Genomic DNA, 25,231 nt, shown 5'->3' on the forward strand with positions numbered 1-25,231 from the left:
AGAACCTTTTGCAGATTTAATTATAGATTGTGTAGGTCCACTACCTAAGTCAAAGTCTGGAAATCAGTATTTATTTACAATTATGGATAAAGTAACCAGATATCCTGAAGCGATCCCAATGCGTAGTATCAATACTAAAGCTATTCTCAAAGCTTTAACAAAATTCATTTCTTGTTTTGGCATTCCTAAAACTATACAAAGTGATCAAGGTACTAACTTCACTGCCAAAGCATTTAGGGAAGTATTAACTAGGTTAGGGATAATTCACAACTTATCCACTGCCTATCACCCTCAGTCCCAAGGCGCCTTGGAAAGATTCCACCAAACATTAAAAACAATGATGAGAAGTTTTTGCATGCACTTTCCGACAGATTGGGATGAATCTCTACCGTTGTTGCTATTCTCAGTACGAGAGACGGTGCAAGAGTCTACAGGGTATAGTCCGTTTGAGCTGATCTTTGGGCACAATGTACGAGGTCCTCTTCGGGTGCTCAAAGAAGGATGGATGGGAGAAGACGTAAGCTCAGCACTCTACAACCCGTCTTCAAGGTTGCAGGTGGCACGTGAGTTAGCCACGGCTAACCTAAAGATAGCTCAAAGTAAGATGAAACAGAGGTATGACAAAAGTGCACAATTCCGCTCCTTCCATCCAGGAGACAAGGTGTTGGTGCAGGAACCTATACCTGGCCACACCTTGAAAGCTAGATTTACGGGACCTATGCAGATAGTAAGTAGATTATCTGATTTAAATTATGTGGTAGCTCCCATTGATAAGACCTCAAAAACAAAAACTTACCACATAAATCAAATCAAGGCCTTTCATACACCAGATAAAGTCCCAGTAATGACTCTGTCCTCTACCTCTGAGGACGACTCTGACTCTTTGCACTCTATCTCTGAAATTAATACTAAACTTTCAAATTCTGTCCTCCTCAAGGATCCTAGCCCGTTAATGGATGGATTATCTGAAATACAAGCAACCAATTTAACTGAGCTTCTACAGTCATATCCTAATATTTTTTCGGATGTGCCGAAAAAATGTACGTTAGGTTACCATGATGTAGATGTGGGAAAATCTAAACCAATTAAACTCTCCCCCTACAGAGCTAATCCTGAAAAGCAAAGGTTACTTCAGCAGGAAGTAGACTTCTTGTTAGAACATGGTTTAGTGGAGGAGTCATCTAGTCCATGGGCTTCACCGTGCATCCTAGTAAAGAAGGCTGATGGAGGGTTTCGTATGTGCACAGACTACCGTAAAGTGAACGAGGTCACAATTACAGATGCTTACCCTCTTCCTCGTCTGGATGACGTAATTGACTTTGTGGGTAAGGCTACTTTTGTGTCCAAATTAGATCTCCTTAAAGGTTACTATCAGGTACCTTTGACAGATAAGGCGAAGGAAATCTCTGCCTTCGTAATTCCAGGAGGTCATTATCAGTATACAGTTACCCCCTTCGGAATGAAAAATTCCCCCTCTTCATTCCAGAAACTCATCCATCAGGCTATTAAAGGACTTGAAGGCACGGCAGCATACCTAGATGATATTGTTGTGGTGTCTGATACTTGGGATCAACACCTACTTAGACTTAAAGCTCTGTTTGAGACCTTTAAGAATTCCCAATTAACAGTTAATTTATCTAAATCTTCCTTTGGCCAGGCCACTATCACTTTTCTAGGCCATGAAGTAGGTAGTGGTAATGTTGCACCTAAACTTGCTAAAGTTCTTTCGATTAAAGATTATCCAGTTCCTCATGATAGGAAATCTCTTCAACGTTTCCTAGGCATGATAGGATTTTACAGAAGATTCTGTAAGAATTTCTCAGATATTGTAGCCCCTCTTACCTCTCTTACCAGTCATAAAGTTCCCTTTAATTGGACGTCAGATTGTAACACTGCTTTTAATAAAGCAAAAAGATTATTGTGCTCTGCACCCATTCTCCTGTCTCCAGACTTCTCCAAACCTTTTTCATTACAGGTTGATGCTTGTGAGTCTGGGGTTGGGGCGGTACTATTACAAATCGGGAACAAGGAGTTGCAGCCTGTAGCATACTTTTCAGCTAAGTTCCAGCCACATCAGAGAGCTTACTCTACCATTGAAAAAGAAGCCCTCGCGCTGGTAATGGCTTTGGAGCATTTCGATGTTTATGTGGGCCAGACATCGCAGGTGGTCACAGTCTACAGTGATCACAACCCGTTAGTCTATCTCCAAGCCATGAAGAATCACAACACAAGGCTTATGCGTTGGACGCTCAGGCTGCAGCCCTATAACTTCAAAATTCGTTACATTGCCGGCAAAGAAAATGTGTTGGCAGACTCTTTGTCAAGAGTCTAGTTTAATATTTTATTTAGGTTAGGATGTATTTGTGGTAACCCCCCTTTCAAGCTCTTTTTTTTTATCCCCTGATGTGGGGGTTTTTTTTAGTGAGGGGATACGGGCTACCGTCCGCTTGTATCTTGGACCTATGTTGGCTTATCTGACTGCTGTCTCACTCTGAGTTTAGGGTTTGGCTTTCAGGCACTAGGAAAGCTGAGCTCTATCTAAGAGTTGGATGGTGGAGAGGATAGGCGGTCCCATTATATTGTGCCATGGCGGCACGGTTACCACTGGGAGGTGGCAGCCTAATCCTGAGCCTTCTCGGGGGTGGGGGTGTGGCATGCAAAGAGTACGTAACCTTTATTCGGCGCATGGACACACCCTCATTTACAGGCTATCTCCCCCAACCAGCGAACCAGGTTGCTAAGAGTTGATGATGGGGCCCCATCGTTCAACTAGTGACCAGGTTCTAGCCAATAAGAAGGTGGGATTGACAATCGCAGAGGTTATGTGGATACCGCTCTCCTGTCTGCCCTTGTCATTCCCATTCTAGAGCTGGTTGAAGCACGGTCTGCTTTCTTGTGGCTTCTATTTCTGCCTTGCTTACCGTGACGTGCACTATATTTATTACTGTACATAGTGTACATATTGCTGTTCTAAATTTGGTGAAGGATAATATAAGTCTAAACTTTTTCTACTGTGTTTATTTGCTCCCATTACACCTGGGTTAACAGGCCATTTGAAAGCCTAGGTTGTAATACCCATCAATTACACAACCCAAAACAACATGGGTTTAGACCAGGTCACTCCTGCCTCTCCCAGCTACTGGACCACTATGACAAGGTCCTGGATGCTGTAGAGAATAAACAAAATACAGATGTAGTATACACAGACTTTGCAAAAGCTTTCGACAAGCGTGACCATGGTGTAATAGCATACAAAATGCAGGATAAAGGAATAATGGGAAAAGTTGGTAGATGCATCTACAACTTCTTGACAAATAAAACACAAAAAGTAATAGTAAACAGAGTAAAGTCCCAGGCAGCCATGGTAAAAACCTCTGTTCAACAAGGCACAGTACTACTCCCATTCTATTCCTCATCCTCATTTCTGACATAGAGATGTAAGCCATAGCTCCGTGTCTTCCTTTGCGGATGACACCTGGATCACCATGGCAGTGACCTCCATCGAAGACACTGCGAGACTCCAAGTGGACATCAACCAAATCTTTGAATGGGCCACTCAAAACAATATGAAGTTCAACGAGGAGAAATTTCAGTTATTCAGATATGGAAAACTTGAAGAAATTAAAAATGTGACAGAGTATACCGCAAATTCTAACCATACAAGAGAGCGGAAAAGTAATGTGAAGGACCTGGGAGTGATATGTCAGAGGATCTTGCCTTCAAAGACCACAGCAATGTATCTACCTCATCTGCTAGGAAAATGGTAGGATGGATAATGAGAACCTTCAAAACTTGGGACGCCAAGCCCATGATGATTCTCTTCAAATTGCTTGTGCTCTCTAAGCTGGAATACTGCTGTACACTAATGGCCCCCTTCAAGGCTGGCGACATTGCAGACCTGGAGAGTGTACAAAGAACTTTCATGGCACACATAAGTGCGATAAGGCACCGAAACTACTGGGAACGGTTGAAGGTCCTTGATCTGTATTCCCTTGAATGCAGGCGAGAGAGATACATGATAATATACACTTGGAAGGTCCTGGAGGGATTGGTACCAAACCTGCACACGAAAATCACTCCATATGAAAGCAAAAGACTGAACAGGAGATGCAACATTTCCCCGATGAAAAGCAGGGGTACCACGAGTACGCTGAGAGACAACACAATAAGTGTCTGGGGACCAAGACTGTTCAATTGCCTCCCAGCATACATAAGGGGGATTACCAATAGACCCCTGGCTGTCTTCAAGAAGGCACTGGACAGGCACCTAAAGTCAGTACCTGACCAACTGGGCTGTGGTTCGTATGTCAGCTTGCATGCGGCCAGCAGTAACAGCCTGATTGATCAGACCATGAGGCCTGGTCTCAGACCGGGCCGCTGGGGCATTTACCCCCAAAACCCTCTTCAGGTAAACTCTAGGTGTCTCTCAAACTGCCAGAAGTACATGTAACTAAGCCTAAGCCTGACCACTATAACATCAGTCAGTCTGTTCACATTGCAAGTTGCTCCATAAACATGTCTATGTTCATGTTATCATAGTGGGTTATAGATCTACTCAGACTTCTAACTGCATTCCTATAACCACCATTTTCATTATTTACTTCTCTCCTAATATTATTCCTAATGCTAGACACAGATATACCAAAGTTACATTCTACATTCTCCTTCTGGGTATTCTTCTTGGCTAATATATTAACTTTATCATGAAGGAGTACTCCAGTGTGTGATGGGATCCACAGCAATTGTACATTAATTTGACCACCCCAGAAAATGCCGTGCCAACATATGACAACAGGAAAAAGAAACCTCCCTTCCTGTAAGTTTGTCTACCCTGAAATGTGTCGCTCTTCAGTTCAGGAAAGACAGGCACACCATCTAAAGTGGACAAGAAGGTACAAAACATTCAGACCATGGGAAAACCTGGGTTAGCCACAGCCACTCCAGAGAGTTTTTTTTTTTTTAGCTGGCAGGAAATAACAGAAATCGTACACCAACTCCGATCATTTCTGGAGTGGAATCACAGCCGATGGCCTCGACTCCAAAACAACAGATATTAGTGCCAGGATAAAAAGACCCTCTCCCATACCACCAATACTACGACATTCATCTTTGCAAATATACAGGGTCTAAAGCCAGCAACGAACAACAAAATACCTTTCATCCGTGGACTGCTTAGAGTCAAACACAATGTTAGTGGTATTCACAGAGACCCACATAAAGGATCACTTGGACAATGAAATATGGATCCTGAGTTACAACCTATACAGATGCGGCAGAGTGAACAGGCAAAAGGGAAGGAGGAGGGGGGTGGCTTGTATATCACAGAGTCAGTTACATGCTTGGAACTAAGTGCCTCAAATGATGTAGTTGAAGTTTTAGCAATAAAGATCGAGAACCAAAACCTGGTCATGGTTGTATACAAGCCTCTGGATGCAACGTCCCAACAATTCCAGAAACAGCTTCTGAAAATTGGCCACTGTCTGGAAAATCTTCCAGCTCCTGCCTCCAACATCTTGCTCCTGGGATTTTTCAACCCAAGGCACCTAAAATGGAGGAATGTGGCAAATAATGTTGTAGCAGAGATAAACCCAGGATGCAGCTCAGATGAGAACTTGCACATAAACGAGCTTTTAAATCTCTGGACCAAATTCACCTTAAACCAGCAAATAATAGAGCCGACAAGATTGGAGAATACACTGGACCTCATATTCACTAACAATGGTGATCTGATACGAAATGTCACCAAATCAAAAACAATACACTCTGGTCACAACATAATAGAGGTTCATACAGGTATGTGCGGGGCCTTTGACCAACAAAATGTGATCAGTCATGACGGAGCCTTCACCAAATTCAACTTCAATAACAAAAACATAAGGTGGGACCAAGTCAACCAGGTCCTAAATGATATAAACTGGGAAAATAGCCTAAGCAACATGGAACCCAAACCTATGTCTAGAACAGATTAACTCTGTGACAATCGATGTATGATGAAGGCATATTCCTTTAAGGAAAAGGAGATGCATAGTAGAAAAAGATGCTCCCTATACAGGCGAAGACAAAGAATAACAGAGCGGCTAAAATAGGCCAACATATCTGCAATACCTATGGAGACGCTAGTCAGAGAAATACCAAACTTCGAACTAAAGCTAAAGGAATCTTACAGGAGTCAAGAAATGCGGGAAGAACTAAAAGCTGTAAATGAAATTGAAAGAAACCTAAAGTATTTCTTTTCTTAAGCCAAATCAAAGTCGAGAACAGCAGTATTGGGCCCCTACTTAAACAAGATGGGTCCTACACAGATGACAGCAAGGAAATGAGTGAGCTACTCAAGTCCCAATATGACTTGGTTTTTAGCGAGCCATTAACCAGACAGAGTCGAAGATCTAAATAATTTTTTTATGAGAGAGAGACAGAATTTGGCAGACTCGAACCTATCTGATATCCTGACGCCAAATGGCTTCGAAAAGGTGATAAATGACATGCCCATGCACTCTGCCTCAGGCCCAGACTCATGGAATTCCGTGTTCATCAGGAACAGAAAGAAGCCCGTATCACGTGCTTTTAACATAGCATGGAGAGGGAGCATGGACAGGGGTCATCCCATAGCTGCTAAAAACAACAGACATAGCCTCACTCCACAAAGGGGGCAGTAAAGCAATAGCAAAGAACTACAGACCGATAACGCTAATATCCCATATCATAAAAGTCTTTTTGAAGGGGTTCTAAGAAGCAAGATCACCACCCATGTAGACACCCATCAGTTGCACAACCCAGGGCAACGTGGGTTTAGAGCAGGTCGCTCCTGTCTGTCCCAACTACTGGACCACTATAACAAGGTTCTAGATACTCTAGAAGACAAACAAAATGCAGATCTAATATACAGATTTTACATAAGCCTTTGACAAGTGTGACCATGGTGTAATAGCGCACAAAATTCGTGATAAAGGAATAACAGGAAAAGTAGGTAGATGGATCTGTAATTTCCTAACAAACAGAACACAAAGAGTAGTAGTAAACAAAGTAAAGTCTGAGGTGGCCATGGTGAAAAGCTCTGTTTCGCAAGGCACAGTACTCAAATTCAAATTCAAATTCAAAGTTTATTCTCTATAAGGATTACAATGCTGAGTTTACAGAATTTGGTTATTGTGTGGTTTACATGTAGTAAAATAATAATTGCAGAGTGTACCACTAGAACACCTAGCATGGCTAGGCATTTCGGGCATACTTAGATTAATTCTTAAATTTAAAATATTACAAATTATGAGGTAAGTTGGTATTATGGCTAAGTGACTAAATACTAGTTTGTGAGTTTAGCAATGTGAATGCTTTTGTTTTGGCACAGTACATAGTTTCAGTATTGGAGTATCACAGGCCAACTTATGACTAGTTAGGATTCATTATTTTAAGATTGAGACTGATATTTCTGTTTATGGTCAAATGGGTGAGTGAGTGTAAGTGTGAACCACCAGGTGGTATTCATGTAGTTAGTTGACGGGGTGTATCAGGGAGATAAGATGTTTTCTAATGGTAGTTTTGAAGGTGATGAATGTGTCTGCAGTTCTAGAGTTTTCAGGTAGGGTGTTCCAGATTTTAGGGCCTTTGACATACACTGAATTTTTGTAAAGGTTTAGTCGGACACGGGGAATGTCATAAAGATGTTTGTGTCTGGTGTTATGCCTGTGGGTTCTGTCACAACTATCAAGAAAGCATTTTAGGTCAAGGTTAATATTGGAATTTAAGGTCCTGTAGATGTAGATTGCACAGTAGTAAGTGTGGATGTACTGAACAGGGAGTAAGTTTAGATCTATGAAGAGTGAGGGGCATGTTGCCAGGGATGGGATTTAGTGATTATTCTTACTGCGGCTTTTTGTTGGGTTATTATTGGCTTTAGGTGTGTTGCTGCAGTTGATCCCCAAGCACAAATAGCATAGGCGAGGTATGGATAGATAAGCGAATGGTATAGTGTGAGAAGGGCATTTTGCAGCACGTAGTATCGTATCTTGGAGAGGATCCCAACCGTTTTGGATACTTTTTTGGTTATGTGTTGGATATGGGTACTGAAATTCAGGTTGTTGTCGAGGTATAGGCCTAGGAATTTGCCCTCATTATGTCTGGTAATTAGAGTGTTGTCGATCTTAATGTTAATTTGCGCAACTCCTGCTCTGCTACCAAACATAATATACTAGTAGGTTTTGTCAGTGTTAAGTGTAAGTTTATTGGCTGTCATCCAAGTCGATATTTTGATCAGCTCCTCGTTAACAATGGTGTTGAGGGTGGCAAGATTAGGGTGAGAGATGACATAAGTCGTGTCGTCAGCAAAGAGAATGGGTTTCAGGTGTTGGGATACGTTTGGAAGATCATTGATGTATATGAGGAAGAGCAGGGCACCAAGGACACTTCCCTGCGGAACTCCAGTATCAAGTGGCCGTGTTATTGATGCTGTGTCTTTTATGGTAACATACTGATACCTATTAGTAAGGTAAGATTTGAAATATGCAAGTGCATGGCCTCTTATACCGTAATGGTCAAGTTTGTGGAGTAGGATGCCGTGGTCTACTGTGTGAAAAGCTTTTCTTAGGTCAATAAAAATTCCTAGCTCCTCATCCTCATATCTGACATACACAGGAATATAAGGCACAGCACCATATCTTCCTTTGCAGATGACACCCGAATTTGCATGACAGTGTCCTTCACTGAAAACTCCGCAAGACTCCAGGCAGACATGAACCAAATCTTTAAATGGGCCGCAGAAAAAATGAGAAGTTCAAAGGTTAGAAATTTAAATTACTCCGATATGGAAAACGTGAGGAAATTAAAACTACATCGGAGTATAAAACAAATTCCAACAACACAACAGAGCGAAAAAGTAATGTAAAAGATCTGGGAGTGATCATGTCAGAGGACCTCACCTTGAAAGACCTTAACACTGTATAAATCGCATCTGCTAGAAAAATGACAGGATGGATAATGAGAACATTCAAAACTAGGGATGCCAAGCCCATGATCACACTCTTCAGGTTGCTTGTTCTATCTAGGCTGGAATATTGCTGCCTGATGCCCCGTGTTCTGGTGGCTGAAGCTCTCGCTTCGCACGGCGAGGGTCTGGGTTCGATTCCCAGCTATGGTAGAAACATTGGGCATGTTTCTTTACACCAGTTGTCTATGTTCACCCATCAGTAAAATAGGTACCTGGGTGTTAGTCGACTGGTGTGGGTCACATGCTGGGACAAAACTGACCTAATTTGCGGAAAATACTCAGTATAACAAGCGGCTTTCTATATAATAGTATGTCACTGATGTCAGCTATGATCTGTATACCTTGTACTTGTACTTGTAGAAATGAAGATATTATTATTATTACTAACAGAACCTTTCAAGGGAGGTGAAATTGCTGACCTACAAAATGTACAGAGAACCTTCAGCGCACACATAACTGCGAAAAACACCTCAATTACTGGGAATACTTGAAGTTCCTCGACCTGTACTCACTAGAAAGCAGGCAGGAGTGATACCTGATTATACACACTTGGAAAATCCTAGAGGGATTAGTACCAAACTTTCACACGAAAATCACTCCCTATGAAAGCAAAAGACTTGGCATACGATGCAATACCCACAATGACAAGTAGGGGTGCCACTGGCAGGATAAGAGACAACACAATAAGTGTCAGGGGCCCAAAACTCTTCAACTGCCTCCCAGCATACATAAGGGGGATTACCAATAGACCCCCTGGCTGTCTTCAAGCAGGTACTGGACAGGCACCTAAAATCAGTGCCTGACCAGCCGAGGTGTGGTTCATACGTTGGGTTGCATGCAGCCAACAGTAACAGCCTGGTTGATCAGGCACTGATCCACCAAGAAGCCTGGTCACAGACCGGGCTGCAGGGGTGTTGATCTCCGGAACCCTCTCCAGGTATACACCTGGTCAAGCTTGTCAAGAAATTAGAGAAAGTGCAAAGGTTTGCAACAAGACTTGTCCCAGAGCTAAGGAGTATGTCCTACGAAGGTGAGGTTAAGGGAAATTGACCTGACGACACTGGAGGAGAGGAAGGATAGGGGACATATGATAACGACATATAAAATACTGAGATGAATTGACAAGGTGAATAAGAAACATCAATATGAAAAGCAATATAGACAGGGCTTAATACACAAAGTTATTATTAAACACTATTCATCAGTTCTAACCAAATTAATATATAAAGCCAAACAATTGTACTACTCCAGCAGATTCACTGAAACCAGAGGAGATATAAAAAAGATCTGGAAAACACTCTCTCAGATTCTGGGCACCCACAAACTGAAAAAACTAGGGATATTGTCCTAACTAAACCGAACGAAACACCACTACAGTGTATTGATAGGATCAAATCTCGCCAGTAAAATCCCAGGTACCAACGCCCGAGCAAGTGATTACTTAGATGGGAATTTCCCAAACTCCTATCTTGCACCTACTGAGCCCACTGAAGTCACCACGATTATCAAGTCACTTAAAAATAAATCAGGGAATCTGTCTCAAGTCCTATCATTATTGTACAAGCGAGCGGCTCATGTCCTTTCGCATGCTATTACATTAATGTTTAACAAGTCACTAGAAACTAGAACTTTTCCGACACTTCTCAAGAGAGCAAGGGTTACACCAATACACATAGGTGGTGACCCCACAGATGTAAACAACTATAGGCCAATATCAAACTTACAGTTGCTATCCAAAATCTTCGAGAAATTCGTGCACAAGAGATTATACTCGTTTATAACAGCACAAAGCATACTCAACCCCTGCTAATTTGGCTTCAGAAAAAAATTAAAGCACAAACTATGCAATTGTAAAAATGCTAGATCTGCTTTACACAGCACTGGAAAATAGGGAATATCCATTAGGACTTTTTATTGACCTAAGGAAAGCTTTTGACACAGAAGACCACGGCATCCTACTCCTCACAAACTTGGCCTTTATGGTTTAAGAGGCCATGCACGTGCATATTTCAAATCCTACCATATTAATAGGTATCAGAACGTCACCATTAAAGACAACCTCATCAACACAACCAGTTGATACTTGAGTGCCACAGGGAAGCGTCCTTGGTCTCCTGCTCTTCCTCTTCCTCCAATGTATTACAACACCTCAAACCAATTCTCTTTGCTGACGTCACGACTTATGCCATCTACCACCCAAATCTTGCCACACTCAACACCATTGTTAACAAGGAGCTACTAAAAATATCTACTTGGATGACAGCCAATAAACTTGCACTTAACACTGACAAAACCTTCTATATTATGTTTGATAACAGAGCAGATGTTACACAACTGAACATTAAGATCGACAACACTCTTATTGCTAAACATAATGAGGGCAAATTCCTGGGCCTACACCTCAACAGCAACTTGAAATTCAGCACCCATATCCAACACATAACAAATAAAAAGTATCCAAAACAGTTGGGATCCTCTCCAAGATAAGTCACTACGTGCCACAATCAATGAAAACCACCTATTCTTTTCCTTGTATAATACACACATAAAACAAACTAGACCTACTCTCGATAACTGTGATTCCCCTCAATTTACACTTACACTCACCCAAATGACTGTAAACATAAAATTACGAAATTAAGCTATCACCTAATGAATCTTAAACTAGTCATAAGTTTGCCTGAGATACTCCAATATAGGAGCTTTAATAGAAACTACGTATCATGCCAAGACAAAACCATTCTCACTGCTAAATTTACAAACTGTAATGCAGTTACCAAGCCAATATGCTCCACAACCTGTATCAACATAGGGGTTGAATTATTTATTATTAGTCTGCCTGAAATGCCTAGGCATGATAGTGGCCCTCTCTGTAATTAGTATTTTATAATATGTAAACCACACATTGTAACCAATATTTTATAATACGTAAACTCCACATTGTAATCTTTATAGAGAATAAACTTTTGATTTGATTTGATTTGATTTGATGGGACACAGCAACAATGGGTAACAATTGGAAGGTGAAGACTCAGATGAGTTACAAGGATGTTGGAAGTATTTCTTCAGTCATAGAGTTGTCAGGAAGTGGAACAGTCTGGAGAGTGGCGTAGTGGAGGCAGGATCCATACATAGCTTTAAGAAGAGGTATGATAAAGCTCCTGGAGCAGGGAGAGTGTGGACCTAGTAGTGACCTGTGAAGAGGCGGGGCCAGGAGCTACGAATCGACCCTTGCAACCACAATAAGGTGAGTAGACAAACAGTGCATTTACAAATACATATACAAAAACCTTAGTTTATTTAGGTGCAATTACATATACAGTGTTAGTCTATTTGACTGAGGTTAGTTGTTGTTTGTTTAATGTTTATTATGCACCCCATACCCATCCTGTGGGCGGTAGTCAAATGATTACAGAGGTACATAATGGGTCCAGGGACTGGGCCTCAAAGTTTTGATAGGTGTACAAGTTACAGAGGTAATGAATTCACAATTTACAAAGGTAATAAACTCACAATTTACAAAGGTAATGAACTCCAGGTAGGTCTAGTCACAATCATGACAAGTTACAAAGGTATTTACAGATTACAGAGGTACATAATGGGTCCGGGGACCGAGCCCCAAAGTTTTGATGGCTGAACTAGGTACAAGGTAATGAACTCATAAGTTACAAAGGTAATGAATACTGTAAGAATCGTTACTTACGTTTATACATGGCTACAATCATGAACAAATTTTAGAGTAATGAGCAATTCACACTTCCACACCCGGTCACAACTGTAGTGAGTTATTGGAGCAAATATTGATATACATGTGTATTACTAACCTAAGTCAAATAGAGTGTAATTGTAGTTAGGAACCTCCCCCCCCCACAAAAAAAAAATCAGAGAAAGTGACAAAGTCATCCATACAAAATGTTCCATAAGCACTCACCTTTCTCATGATGGCAGGAAAGATAGCCGGGAGGCGTGAGCGTCCGTGAGAGGCTTCCAGGGCGGTGATGGAGATGAGGGAAAGTCCGCACAGAGGCGCCCCTGCACTAAGCAGCAACTGCACACTCCCAAGGGAACTATACTTGATAGCCTCCACTAGAGGATCACAGGTCGCCCCCATCGGGAGCAGTGGAGTGTTCTTGTTCAGCAGTGACATTAGTCTCTCCAGCTTACTTGTTCTGGCGGCTTTTACCAAGTCGTCAAATTTTTGTTCCACTTTATTATTTTCACAGTGATTACACACCTTGGTGATGAAAAAATATATTATGGATATAACATGAAATACAATATGCACCCTCCCCCATGTCTTAGTTTTCCAACTTAATTCCCCCCCCCCTTTTTTTTTAATCACTGTATCTTACCCTTTACCCACTATTTTTTTTAAGGAAATCAACAGCATCGGTACACATGTATTACTAACCTCAGCTAAATAGATTAACAACTTGATATTACCCATCTTCTTGGCAATATATTGAGGCAAGTGACCCTTGTTGTCCACAAATGTTGGGTCAGCGCCTTGTGTGACCAGCAACTCTGCCATCTCGACCCAGGCATCAGACACACCAACCTCTCGTTTTCCCCAGATAATCTTCAGGTCACTGCTGGATGCCGCCTTCGCCAACAGATGCAGGCATGTGCAACCTAGGAAAACGATACACTGCTCTGAGCACAGCTCATGTAGGGGGTTACTGATGAGCAGTGGCTCCTCGAGGGAGGTTCCTTGATGCTGGTGAGGGGCTCTTGATCTAGGGAATTGGATCTGTGCTCCAGTTCCCTGAATTAAACCTGAATACCTTCCATCCTTCCCCCACAGACACTGTATAATCCTACGGGTTTAGTACTTCCCCCTTGATTATAATAAAAATACGGGTTTAGCGCTTCCCTATGATTATAATAATAATGATGAGCAGTGAGCACCGACTTATCTATCATCACTAAATAACAAGCATTAAAATGAATATATGAATTAGTAAGAGATAGAGAGAAAACATGAGAGAGAGAGAGATTCCTGAGACAGTCTCATGGCAAATGACATTTGTTTAATGTGTCATTTATTTCTTTGTGAATGTCAACATAGCTTCAGAAGGGATCACACACTTGCTAATCTGTTAAGATGAATCCAAGATCAGCTGTGTAGTAGCAATAGACAATGCTGGTGCTGGTGTGAAATCTGACTACAAAATATCTATGAAAAATCACATGCTGTATAGCCCTTGTGGCTTAGCGCTTCTTTTTGATTATAATAATAATAATATGAAAAATCACATAGTAAATCTTGCAAGCAAGACAGCTAAGAAGTTATCAAAACTGAAGTGTATCTCATACCTGCTCGACAGTTGAGGATGTAAAACTGTACAAGGCACAAATACACTTACACACTGAGTATGCACCACTTTCTTGGATTACCTGTACCCCCCCTCCCCATCGACAGATCCATCGAATCTTGGATGGATCTGGATGGACCCATCCAATCTTGGATGGATCCATCATTTCAGCAGAGCCTAGATGTGCATGGCCCTTCTGTTATGTACATAGCCGATACTGTCAAGGTGCCACACCTGGCTCTACTTCGAGGAAAGCTTCTATACCACAAGACAGGAAGCAAACAGCAACTACACTTTGGCTATACATCACTTCATCTGAGATCATGCATTCTCAGAATGACTCAAACCTGGATCACATTTGTACACCATAACACTTATGAAATAAAGTTAACTGTTCAAATGAAATCTCTATCTTACAGGTGCTCCAACATTCTCTTATTCCCAATATATATGTTTCATAACACTAAAAATATAATAAAAGCAAGGCTTTGAAATGAGCTGACGCAGGAACAGTTCTTTGTTGGTAAATAAAGGTGGAAATTCTTACCTTCTACAACAAGACATGGTTATAAAGTATAGAGACACCTTAATACACTACTTCACACGGAAAAACTTTACTGAACACTTCACAATTATCGTCTTGAAAAAAATGTGTACTACTCCATCTGTTTTCCCTGGCACTCACACGGATCCAGTTCTGACTTTAAACAAAGTTGCAAACTGCTTGAATACGTTGACTCATCCTATGACAGCGCTGTTCATATTAACATGAACATCTTAACAGATGAAGCTAAAGAACCAAATAGCACAACTTAGCTACGAGAGACGAGAAAGTAGCAAGCTCTATGCTCGGTTCCTGCGGCTACTGAATAAGACACTTTGCTCCAAGGTTATGTTTGTTCCTCCAAGGTTATGCCTTTAACTTTATAATCCTCCGGGTTTAGCGCTTCCCCCTTGATTATAATAATAATAATATGTTAACAACCAAATAAATATCTTCACAAACCACATCCTTAATATATGTATGTGGCCAGGTTTAAAGATTAACTTTGATTTGGCTCCAGTTGCCGTGAACAAGCTGTTGATATTAAAGGACTACAGGAAGCACATAAAAAGAGTAAACTTCATAGACGAGTTTGTTGGAGATTTGCAGTGTCTTCAATGGATGAGTGTCAATACTCCAACCCGGATCACACGGTTCTCAGCCACCCTAATTGACCACATACTTTGTAACCGCTCTGAGAACATTAGTCAGTCAGGCGTCATTACCACAGGTCTTAGTGATCATTTCATCATTTACTGCACCAGGAAAATCACTAGGGATAGGATAGGCCTACACAGGACAATAAAAATGAGGTCAACTAGAAACTACAGTAAAGAAACACTGGTAAATAGGCTACACAATTGTGACTGGACAGAGATAACAAGTTGCACGGACGTAACCGATGCCTGGGAAAAATTCAAAACAATGTTCACTACCATCCTTGATAATATTGCACCAGTTAAAGAGGTTAGGATTAAACGAAGAACTGAACCCTGGATGAATACTGAGATATTAGATAATATGAAATTCAGAGACCAGCTGCTAAAAAGATTTAAAGCAAACAGACAGGATATTGCAGCACTAAATGAATTCCAAAGGGTGAGGAACAGAGTACCAGAGACTTATAAAAGGAGCAAAGGCAAAGCACTACTGCTCAAAAATTGAAGAGTATAAGCATAACCCCAGAAAGCTCTGGCAACAACTAAAACAGTTGGGGTATAGCCATAAGCCAGTAGATAGGTCTAACATAGTACTCACTATCGATAATGAGGTATGCCACGAAACATCTAAGGTGGCAAATTGCTTTAATTCCTACTACACATCTGTTGCATCAACACTAGTAAGTAAACTACCAGCTGCATCAAATACCTTTAACACAGACTCTGATAAGTTTCAAACATACTATACCAATAAAGGGGTAACCCCAAACAGTTGTCAACTAGTAAGTGTATCTCATGACTTTATTCAAAAAGAACTAAGCAGGTTAAACCCAACTAAGAGCACAGGCCCTGATAACATCCCGTCTAAGTTCCTAAAAGATGGTGCTTCTGAACTGTCAATCCCTATTGCTCACATAATAAATCTATCAATCACCACTAATACAGTACCGGAGGGGTTCAAGGAGGCCAGAGTCACTCCTATCTTCAAGAAAAATAGTAGGTCTGATGTAAGCAACTATAGGCCTGTTAGTATACTCAGTATAATATCTAAAATTCTAGAGAGGGCGGTGTATTCTCAAGTAGTTAAGTACCTTAATGACAACAACATTCTCCATAGCTATCAATCGGGCTTTAGAAGATCCTACTCAACCGACACCTCCCTTATTAATCTGATGGATTACCTGAGAACTGAAATGTCAAAGGGGAACCTCATAGGCATGGTAACCTTAGACCTGCAAAAGGCCTTCGATACTGTCAACCACAATATATTATGTAATAAACTTCAAGCTATTGGTATAGGTTCTGTAGACTGGTTTAAGTCCTACCTTAGCAACAGGAGACAAATAGTCAAACTCAACAAAACAGAATCAGAACCCCTGCCGATAACATGTGGAGTTCCCCAAGGTAGTATTCTGGGTCCCTTATTATTCTTATGTTATGTCAATGATATGTGTTGAGATTTTTTGGCCTTACCAGCTAAGATATAATTATATATAATGAACACTTAGCTGATAAATGACAGCAAATCGCCTACACAGCCGCCCCTGCAGACGAGGTCTAGAAGCTGTCGAAACCATCACAACAGTGGGCTGTCAAGAGATACAATTTGTAAGTATAAATTACCCCTAGGGGGTGTTATGTCAGCATATTTCATTCGATGATGGCTGACGAATACTTACTTGTTTGGACTCAAAAGTCCACACCTTACTGCCGATTATAGGTTGATTACAAACTCCTTGTGACTCAAGAATTGCGCAATCCCCCGATCTACAAGAAATTCGTAACATACCTTGCTCTTTGTAACGTGAGCTATGGTGTTCTCAACACCTTCGACAGGTATCGGTGACTTGATAGAAGCTGAAGTGTCTTTGGATGTCCACGTCTTCCATTGTCTAGGAAACGCACACTGGTACACTATTTTCAACAAGATTTGTCTTTATTGTTCACAATGTATCACAAGAGAAGCTGATCACACTTCTCTAAGTGTTTGTGTTAGAGACACTTTGTTCACACTAACGCACAGATCAGTGTTCTTTGTTGGTTATCCTGGCGTCAGTGTGACTCTCTCTAGAGTCAAAAGTAATCTGGCGTCAGTACACCACCCCAAGCCGTCACTGCCCTAGCACACAAAAAAAAAAAAAAACGCTGACCTAGTACCTTGCATCCTTGTCACCTCCTCGATGAAGCAAAGCAGAATGTTTGTTTCTTGCTGTCTTAATCATAGACAACAATGTACAATATCTTTACTATGGTAATAAAGTGGGAGCAGGATTTTCCTTAATTGTCCTGCTAAGTAAGAATGTATTGTCTCTTATAAAAATACACGTTGCAACACCGTTGCAAGGAGCAGAGGTCACTTGATTACATGGCATAGCATCTGTGATCAATTACTCACTCTAGCAGTAAACAAGATGCTCGCCCCTTCTGAGTGGCCCCTCAGGGCTGAAAGGGCTGAAGGGGGCTGATACCCCCCTCCTGGAGAAAATTTCTCCACAATATGCCTATCAGTGTCAAGTGCAAACTCCTACTGTATGCAGATGACAGTGCTCTGTTAGTGTCAGGTAAAGACCCACAAGATATTGCTAATGTTTTAACACTGGAACTGGAGTCCTGCAGCAAATGGTTAGTAGACAACAAACTATCATTACACCTAGGGAAAACTGAAGCCATTCTCTTTGGCACGAAACATAAACTGAGAAGGGTAAATAATTTTAATGTTCAATGTAATGGGGAGCCCATCACTTTGGTTTCATCAGTAAAATATTTGGGAATCCCCTTTGACCCATGCATGTCAGGAGAATTGATAGGGAACAGTGTAGTAAAGAAAGCGAATGCCAAACTGAAGTTCCTGTATAGACAAGCACAGTGTCTACCTACTGAGGCTCGCAGGACCCTATGTCTAGCCCTTATACAATGCCATATGGATTACGCTTGCTCTTCTTGGTACTCTGCCTTGACAAAAAAACTGAAAGATAGACTGCAAATCACCCAGAACAAAATCGTAAGATTCATCCTGGGGCTGGGACCAAGAGAACATGTAGGCCAGGATGAATTACAGCAGTTGGATATGCTAAATGTTGAAGACAGAGTAAAACAACTGAAGCTAAATCATGTTTATAAAATTGCTCACAAACAATGTCCAGAATATCTTGCTGTCAATTTTGTCAAGGTTGGGAACCAAAGCAATCATAGTACTAGGGGGAGAGAGCACAACTTTGTAGTACCCACAGTCAGTGGCCAGGCTTCAAACACCTTTTATTGTACAGCAATAAAGGAATGGAACAGACTACCCGCACATGTCAAAGCCAGTCATAGCGTGAACCAGTTCAAGAAGAGTGCCAAAAGGTGTCTGATGAATGTAGCTACAGAAAGGGAGGGGAATGATTTTCTATTTTTTAGCTAACATACGTGTAAATTTTACCTTATTCCTTGTAATGACCCTCGTATTGTAGATAGTCTTAATGACCTTGGTGTAGCAGATAGTCTTTTTAGTATGATAATAAGATGTTATCTTCATTGTAGAATAATAAGAAAATATTATAACCTTTATACTATAATAATAAGGTAAAAGGACCCCAATGGAAATAAGTCACTCTGTCTGACTTTTTTGGGTTATCCTAGGTTCCCTACACATATGCTGCTATGTATGATAATTCTATGTAACTGTATTTGTGTTTACCTGAATAAACTTACTTACTTACTTACTTACTTACTTACATGCAAAGTCTGGTATCACTAGCAATGGAGGACACAGTGCTGTGTCTTACATCTTGCTCCTGGGAGATTTCAACCTAAGGCATCTAAAATGGAGGAATGTAGCAAATAATGCTATAGCAGAGATAACCCCAGGAGGCAGTTCAGATGAAAACTCGCACAAACATGCTTTAAAATCTCTGCACCAAATTCACTTTAAACCAGCAAATAATAGAGCCAACAAGATTGGAGAATACACTGGACCTCATCTTCACTAACACTGAGATCTGATACGAAATATTACTATATCAAAAACAATATACTCAGATCACAACATAATAGAGGTTCAGACATATATGTGCGGAGCCCCAGACCGACAAAATGTGATCAGTCATGACAGAGCCTTCACCAAATTCAACTTCAATAACAAAAACATCAGGTAGGACCAAGTCAGTCAGGTCCTACATGACATAAACTGGGAAGATAGCCTAAGCAACACGGATCTAAACTTATGTCTAGAACAGATTAGCAATGTGGCACTCGAGGTATGCTTAAAGCATATTCCTTTAAGGAAAAGGAAGAGAAGATGTAAACTAGAAAGAGAAAAGCACTCCCTATACAGGCGAAGGGAAAAAATAACAGAGCGACTAGACCAATATATCTGTAATACGAAGGGAGACACTGGTCAGAGAAATAGCAAACATCGAACTTAAGCTGAAGGAATCTAACAGAAGTCATGAAATGCGGGAAGAACTAAAAGCCTTAAATGAAATTGAAAGAAACCCAAAATATTTTTTTTCTTATGCCAAATCTAAGTCGAGAATAACATCTAGTATTGGGCCCCTACTTAGACGAGATGGGTCCTATAGATGACAGCAAGGAAATGAGTAAGCTACTCAAGTCCCAAACGGACTCGGTTTTCAGTGAGCCGCTAACCAGACTAAGAGTCGAAGATCTAAATGAATTTTTTATGAGAGAGCCACAGAAGTTGGTAAGCACAAGCCTACCAGACATTATCCTGAAAAGTTGGTAGATGTATCTATAATTTCCTGACAAATAAAACACAAAGAGTAGTAGTAAACAGAGTAAAGTCTGAGGCGGCTACGGTGAAAAGCTCTGTTCCCCAAGGCACAGTACTCGCTCTTATCTTGTTCCTCATCCTCATATTTGACATAGAGAGGGATATTAGCCAAAGTGCCGTGTCTTCTTTTGCTGATGACACCCGAATTTGCATGACAGTGTCCTAAACTGAAGACACCGTAAGACTTCAGGCGGACATCAATCATATCTTTAAATGGGCCGCAGAAAACAAAATGAAATTCAATGATGAGAAATTTCAATTGCTCCGATATGGAAAACTTGAAGAAATTAAAACTAAATCGGAATATAAAACAAATTCCAACCACACAATAGAGCGAAAAACTAATGTAAAAGCCCTGGGAGTTATCGTGTCGGAAGATCTCACCTTCAAAGACCATAACATTGTATCAATCACATCTGCTAGAAAAATGACAGGATGGATAATGAGAACCTTCAAAACTAGGGACGCCAAGCCCATGATGGCACTCTTCAGGTCCCTTGTTCTATCTAGGCTGGAATATTGCTGCACACTAAGAACACCTTTCAAGGCAGGTGAAATTGTTGACCTAGAAAATGTGCAGAGAACTTTCAGGGCACACATAACTACGATAAAACACCTCAATTACTGGGAACGCTTGAAGTTCCTCAACCTGTACTCCCTGGAACGCAGGTGGGAGAGATACATGGTTATATACACTTGGAAAATCCTAGAGGGATTAGTACCAAACTTGCACACAAAAATCACTCCCTATGAAAGCAAAAGACTCGGCAGACGATGCAATATCTCCCCAATGAAAAGCAGGGGCGTAGCTTGCACGATAAGACACAACACAACACAGGAGAGATAGGGGGGGGCATGATAAAGACATACAAAATACTATGAGGAATTGACAAGGTGGACAAAGACAGGATGTTCCAGAGATGGGACACAGCAACAAGGGGACACAGTTGGAAGTTGAAGACACAGATGAATCACAGGGATGTTAGGAAGTATTTTTTCAGCCACAGAGTAGTCAGGAAGTGGAATAGTTTGGGAAGCGATGTAGTGGAGGCAGATTCCATACATAGCTTTAAGCAGAGGTATGATAAAGCTCACGGTTCAGGGAGAGTGACCTAGTAGCGACCAGTGAAGAGGCGGAGCCAGGAGCTTGGACTCGACCCCTGCAACCTCAACTAGGTGAGAACAACTAGATGAATACAAGTGTCAGGGGCCCAAGACTGTTCAGCTGCCTCCCAGCTTACGTAAGGGGTATTACCAATAGACCCCTGGTTGTCTTCCAGAAGGCCCTGGACAGGCACCTAAAGTCAGTACTTGACCAGCCGGGCTGTGCTTCGTACGTCAGTCTGCGTGCGTCCAGCAGTAACAGCCTGGTTGATCAGATCCTGTTCCACCACTAGGCCTGGTCTCAGACCGAGCCGCGGGGGCGTTGACCCCCAAAACCCTGTCCAGGTAAACTCCAGGTAAACCCTAGTTTGTTTCCCAAGGTCTGTGACAGGTATACCTGGAGTATACCTTATGAGGGTTTCGGGGGTCAACGGCCCCGTGGTCCGGTCTGTGACCAGGCCTCATGGTGGATCAGGACCTGATCAACCACGCTGTTACTGTTGGCCACATGCAACCCTACGTACAAACCACAGCCCGGCTGGTCAGGTACTGGTTCCAGGTGCCTATCCAGCACCTTGTTGAAGACAGCCAAGGGTCTATTGATAATCCCTTTTATGTATGCTGGGAGGCAGTTGAACAGCCTTGGGCCCTTGACACTGATTGTGTCTATTATCGGGCTAGTGGCGCCCCTGCTTTTCATTGGGTGGGGGGGGGGGTTGTTGCATCGTCTTCCAAGTCTTTTGCTTTCATAGGGAGTGATTTTCGTGTGTAAGTTTGGTGCTAATCCCTCTAGGATTTTCCAAGTGTATATAATTCTGTATCTCTCCCGCCTGCATTCTAGGGAGTACATGTTGAGGAACTTTAGCGTTACCAGTGGTGTTTTATCGCAGTTATGTGCGCCGTGAAGGTTCTCTGCACATTTTCTAGGTCAGCAATTTCACCTGCTTTAAAGGTTCTGTTAGTGCGCAGTAATATTCTAGCCTAGATGGAACAAGTGACCTAAAGAGTGTCATCATGGGCTTAGCGTCCCTAGTTTTGAAGGTTCTCATTATCCATCCTGTCATTTTTCTAGCAGATGCAAGTGATTCAATGTTGGAGTCTTTGAAGGTGAGATTCTTTAATATTATCACTCCAAGGTCTTTTACATTAGTTTTTCGCTAGCGTCAGGTGACATTTTTTGCAAAGAAAACAATGATTAAACAACATGGAGGTGAGGATAAATTGAAGGGACTCAGTCTTCAAAGATGAAGTCAATATCCTGGGGGATTCACACTGGACTCTGTTATGACTATGAAGATTCTCATTCTGAGCCTTGCAAGAAAATCTGCACAGCGTGCATTACACTGCACAATGTAAATACAGAAAATCACGTTTGTGTATTAAACATTACTTCATACCACCAGGAGGCCTGGTCACAGACCGGGCCGCGGGGGCGTTGACCCCCGGAACTCTCTCCAGGTAAACTCCAGGTAATTACCTGGATTACCTGGAGAGAGTTCCGGGGGTCAACGCCCCCGCGGCCCGGTCTGTGACCAGGCCTCCTGGTGGATCAGAGCCTGATCAATCAGGCTGTTGCTGCTGGCTGCACGCAAACCAACGTACGGGCCACAGCCCGGCTGATCCGGAACTAACTTTAGGTGCTTGTCCAGTGCCAGCTTGAAGACTGCCAGGGATCTGTTGGTAATCCCCCTTATGTGTGCTGGGAGGCAGTTGAACAGTCTCGGGCCCCTGACACTTATTGTATGGTCTCTTAACGTGCTAGTGACACCCCTGCTTTTCATTGGGGGGATGGTGCATCGTCTGCCAAGTCTTTTGCTTTCGTAGTGAGTGATTTTCGTGTGCAAGTTCGGTACTAGTCCCTCTAGGATTTTCCAGGTGTATATAATCATGTATCTCTCCCTCCTGCGTTCCAGGGAATACAGGTTTAGGAACCTCAAGCGCTCCCAATAATTGAGGTGTTTTATCTCCGTTATGCGCGCTGTGAAAGTTCTCTGTACATTTTCTAGGTCGGCAATTTCACCTGCCTTGAAAGGTGCTGTTAGTGTGCAGCAATATTCCAGCCTAGATAGAACAAGTGACCTGAAGAGTGTCATCATGGGCTTGGCCTCCCTAGTTTTGAAGGTTCTCATTATCCATCCTGTCATTTTTCTAGCAGATGCGATTGATACAATGTTATGGTCCTTGAAGGTGAGATCCTCCGACATGATCACTCCCAGGTCTTTGACGTTGGTGTTTCGCTCTATTTTGTGGCCAGAATTTGTTTTGTACTCTGATGAAGATTTAATTTCCTCATGTTTACCATATCTGGGTAATTGAAATTTCTCATCGTTGAACTTCATATTGTTTTCTGCAGCCCACTGAAAGATTTGGTTGATGTCCGCCTGGAGCTTTGCAGTGTCTGCAATGGAAGACACTGTCATGCAGATTCGGGTGTCATCTGCAAAGGAAGACACGGTGCTGTGGCTGACATCCTTGTCTATGTCGGATATGAGGATGAGGAACAAGATGGGAGCGAGTACTGTGCCTTGTGGAACAGAGCTTTTCACCGTAGCTGCTTCGGACTTTACTCTGTTGACGACTACTCTCTGTGTTCTGTTAGTGAGGAAATTATAGATCCATCGACCGACTTTTCCTGTTATTCCTTTAGCACGCATTTTGTGCGCTATTACGCCATGGTCACACTTGTCGAAGGCTTTTGCAAAGTCTGTATATATTACATCTGCATTCTTTTTGTCTTCTAGTGCATCTAGGACCTTGTCGTAGTGATCCAATAGTTGAGACAGACAGGAGCGACCTGTTCTAAACCCATGTTGCCCTGGGTTGTGTAACTGATGGGTTTCTAGATGGGTGGTGATCTTGCTTCTTAGGACCCTTTCAAAGATTTTTATGATATGGGATGTTAGTGCTATTGGTCTGTAGTTCTTTGCTGTTGCTTTACTGCCCCCTTTGTGGGGTGGGGCTATGTCTGTTGTTTTTAGTAACTGTGGGACGACCCCCGTGTCCATGCTCCCTCTCCATAGGATGGAAAAGGCTCGTGATAGGGGCTTCTTGCAGTTCTTGATGAACACAGAGTTCCATGAGTCTGGCCCTGGGGCAGAGTGCATGGGCATGTCATTTATCGCCTGTTCGAAGTCATTTGGCGTCAGGATAACATCGGATAGGCTTGTGTTAATCAAATTTTGTGGCTCTCTCATAAAAAATTCATTTTGATCTTCGACTCTCAGTCTGGTTAGCGGCTTGCTAAAAACTGAGTCATATTGGGACTTGAGTAGCTCGCTCATTTCCTTGCTGTCATCTGTGTAGGACCCATCTTGTTTAAGTAGGGGCCCAATACTGGACGTTGTTCTCGATTTTGATTTGGCATAGGAGAAGAAATACTTTGGGTTTCTTTCGATTTCATTTATGGCTTTTAGTTCTTCCCGCGATTCCTGACTCCTAAAGGATTCTTTTAGCTTAAGTTCGATGCTTGCTATTTCTCTGACCAGTGTCTCCCTACGCATTTCAGTTATATTGACCTCTTTTAGCCGCTCTGTTATTCTTTTCCGTCGCCTGTAAAGGGAGCGCCTGTCTCTTTCTGTTTTACATCTACTCCTCCTTTTTCTTAGAGGAATAAGCCTTGTGCATACATCGAGTGCCACCGAGTTAATCTGTTCTAGGCATAAGTTGGGGTCTGTGTTGCTTAGTATATCTTCCCAGCTTATATCGGTTAGGACTTGGTTTACTTGGTCCCACTTTATGTTTTTGTTATTGAAGTTGAATTTGGTGAATGCTCCCTCGTGACTAATCTCATTATGTCGGTCTGGGGCTCCGCGCCCCTCACCATAACCTATAATCTTGCTATCCCTCAACCTCAGT

General features: G+C 42.0%; 1 protein-coding gene across 2 annotated transcripts in view; it reads right to left on the reverse strand.

Annotated features, from left to right (window-relative positions):
• The window catches only part of LOC128687510 (uncharacterized), a 117,620-nt gene that overhangs the window by 20,163 nt on the left and 72,226 nt on the right, over positions 1-25,231 (reverse strand). For both annotated transcript variants that reach the window (XM_070079923.1, XM_070079922.1), the window contains exons 9-10: positions 13,392-13,612; positions 12,912-13,214 (exon numbers count right to left, since the gene is read on the reverse strand). In XM_070079923.1, coding sequence (XP_069936024.1) covers positions 12,912-13,214; positions 13,392-13,612 — 524 coding nt within the window. The remainder of the gene's footprint in view (positions 1-12,911; positions 13,215-13,391; positions 13,613-25,231) is intronic.

Source organism: Cherax quadricarinatus, unplaced genomic scaffold (assembly GCF_038502225.1).
Source record: "Cherax quadricarinatus isolate ZL_2023a unplaced genomic scaffold, ASM3850222v1 Contig45, whole genome shotgun sequence".
NCBI classification, from domain to species: domain Eukaryota; kingdom Metazoa; phylum Arthropoda; class Malacostraca; order Decapoda; family Parastacidae; genus Cherax; species Cherax quadricarinatus.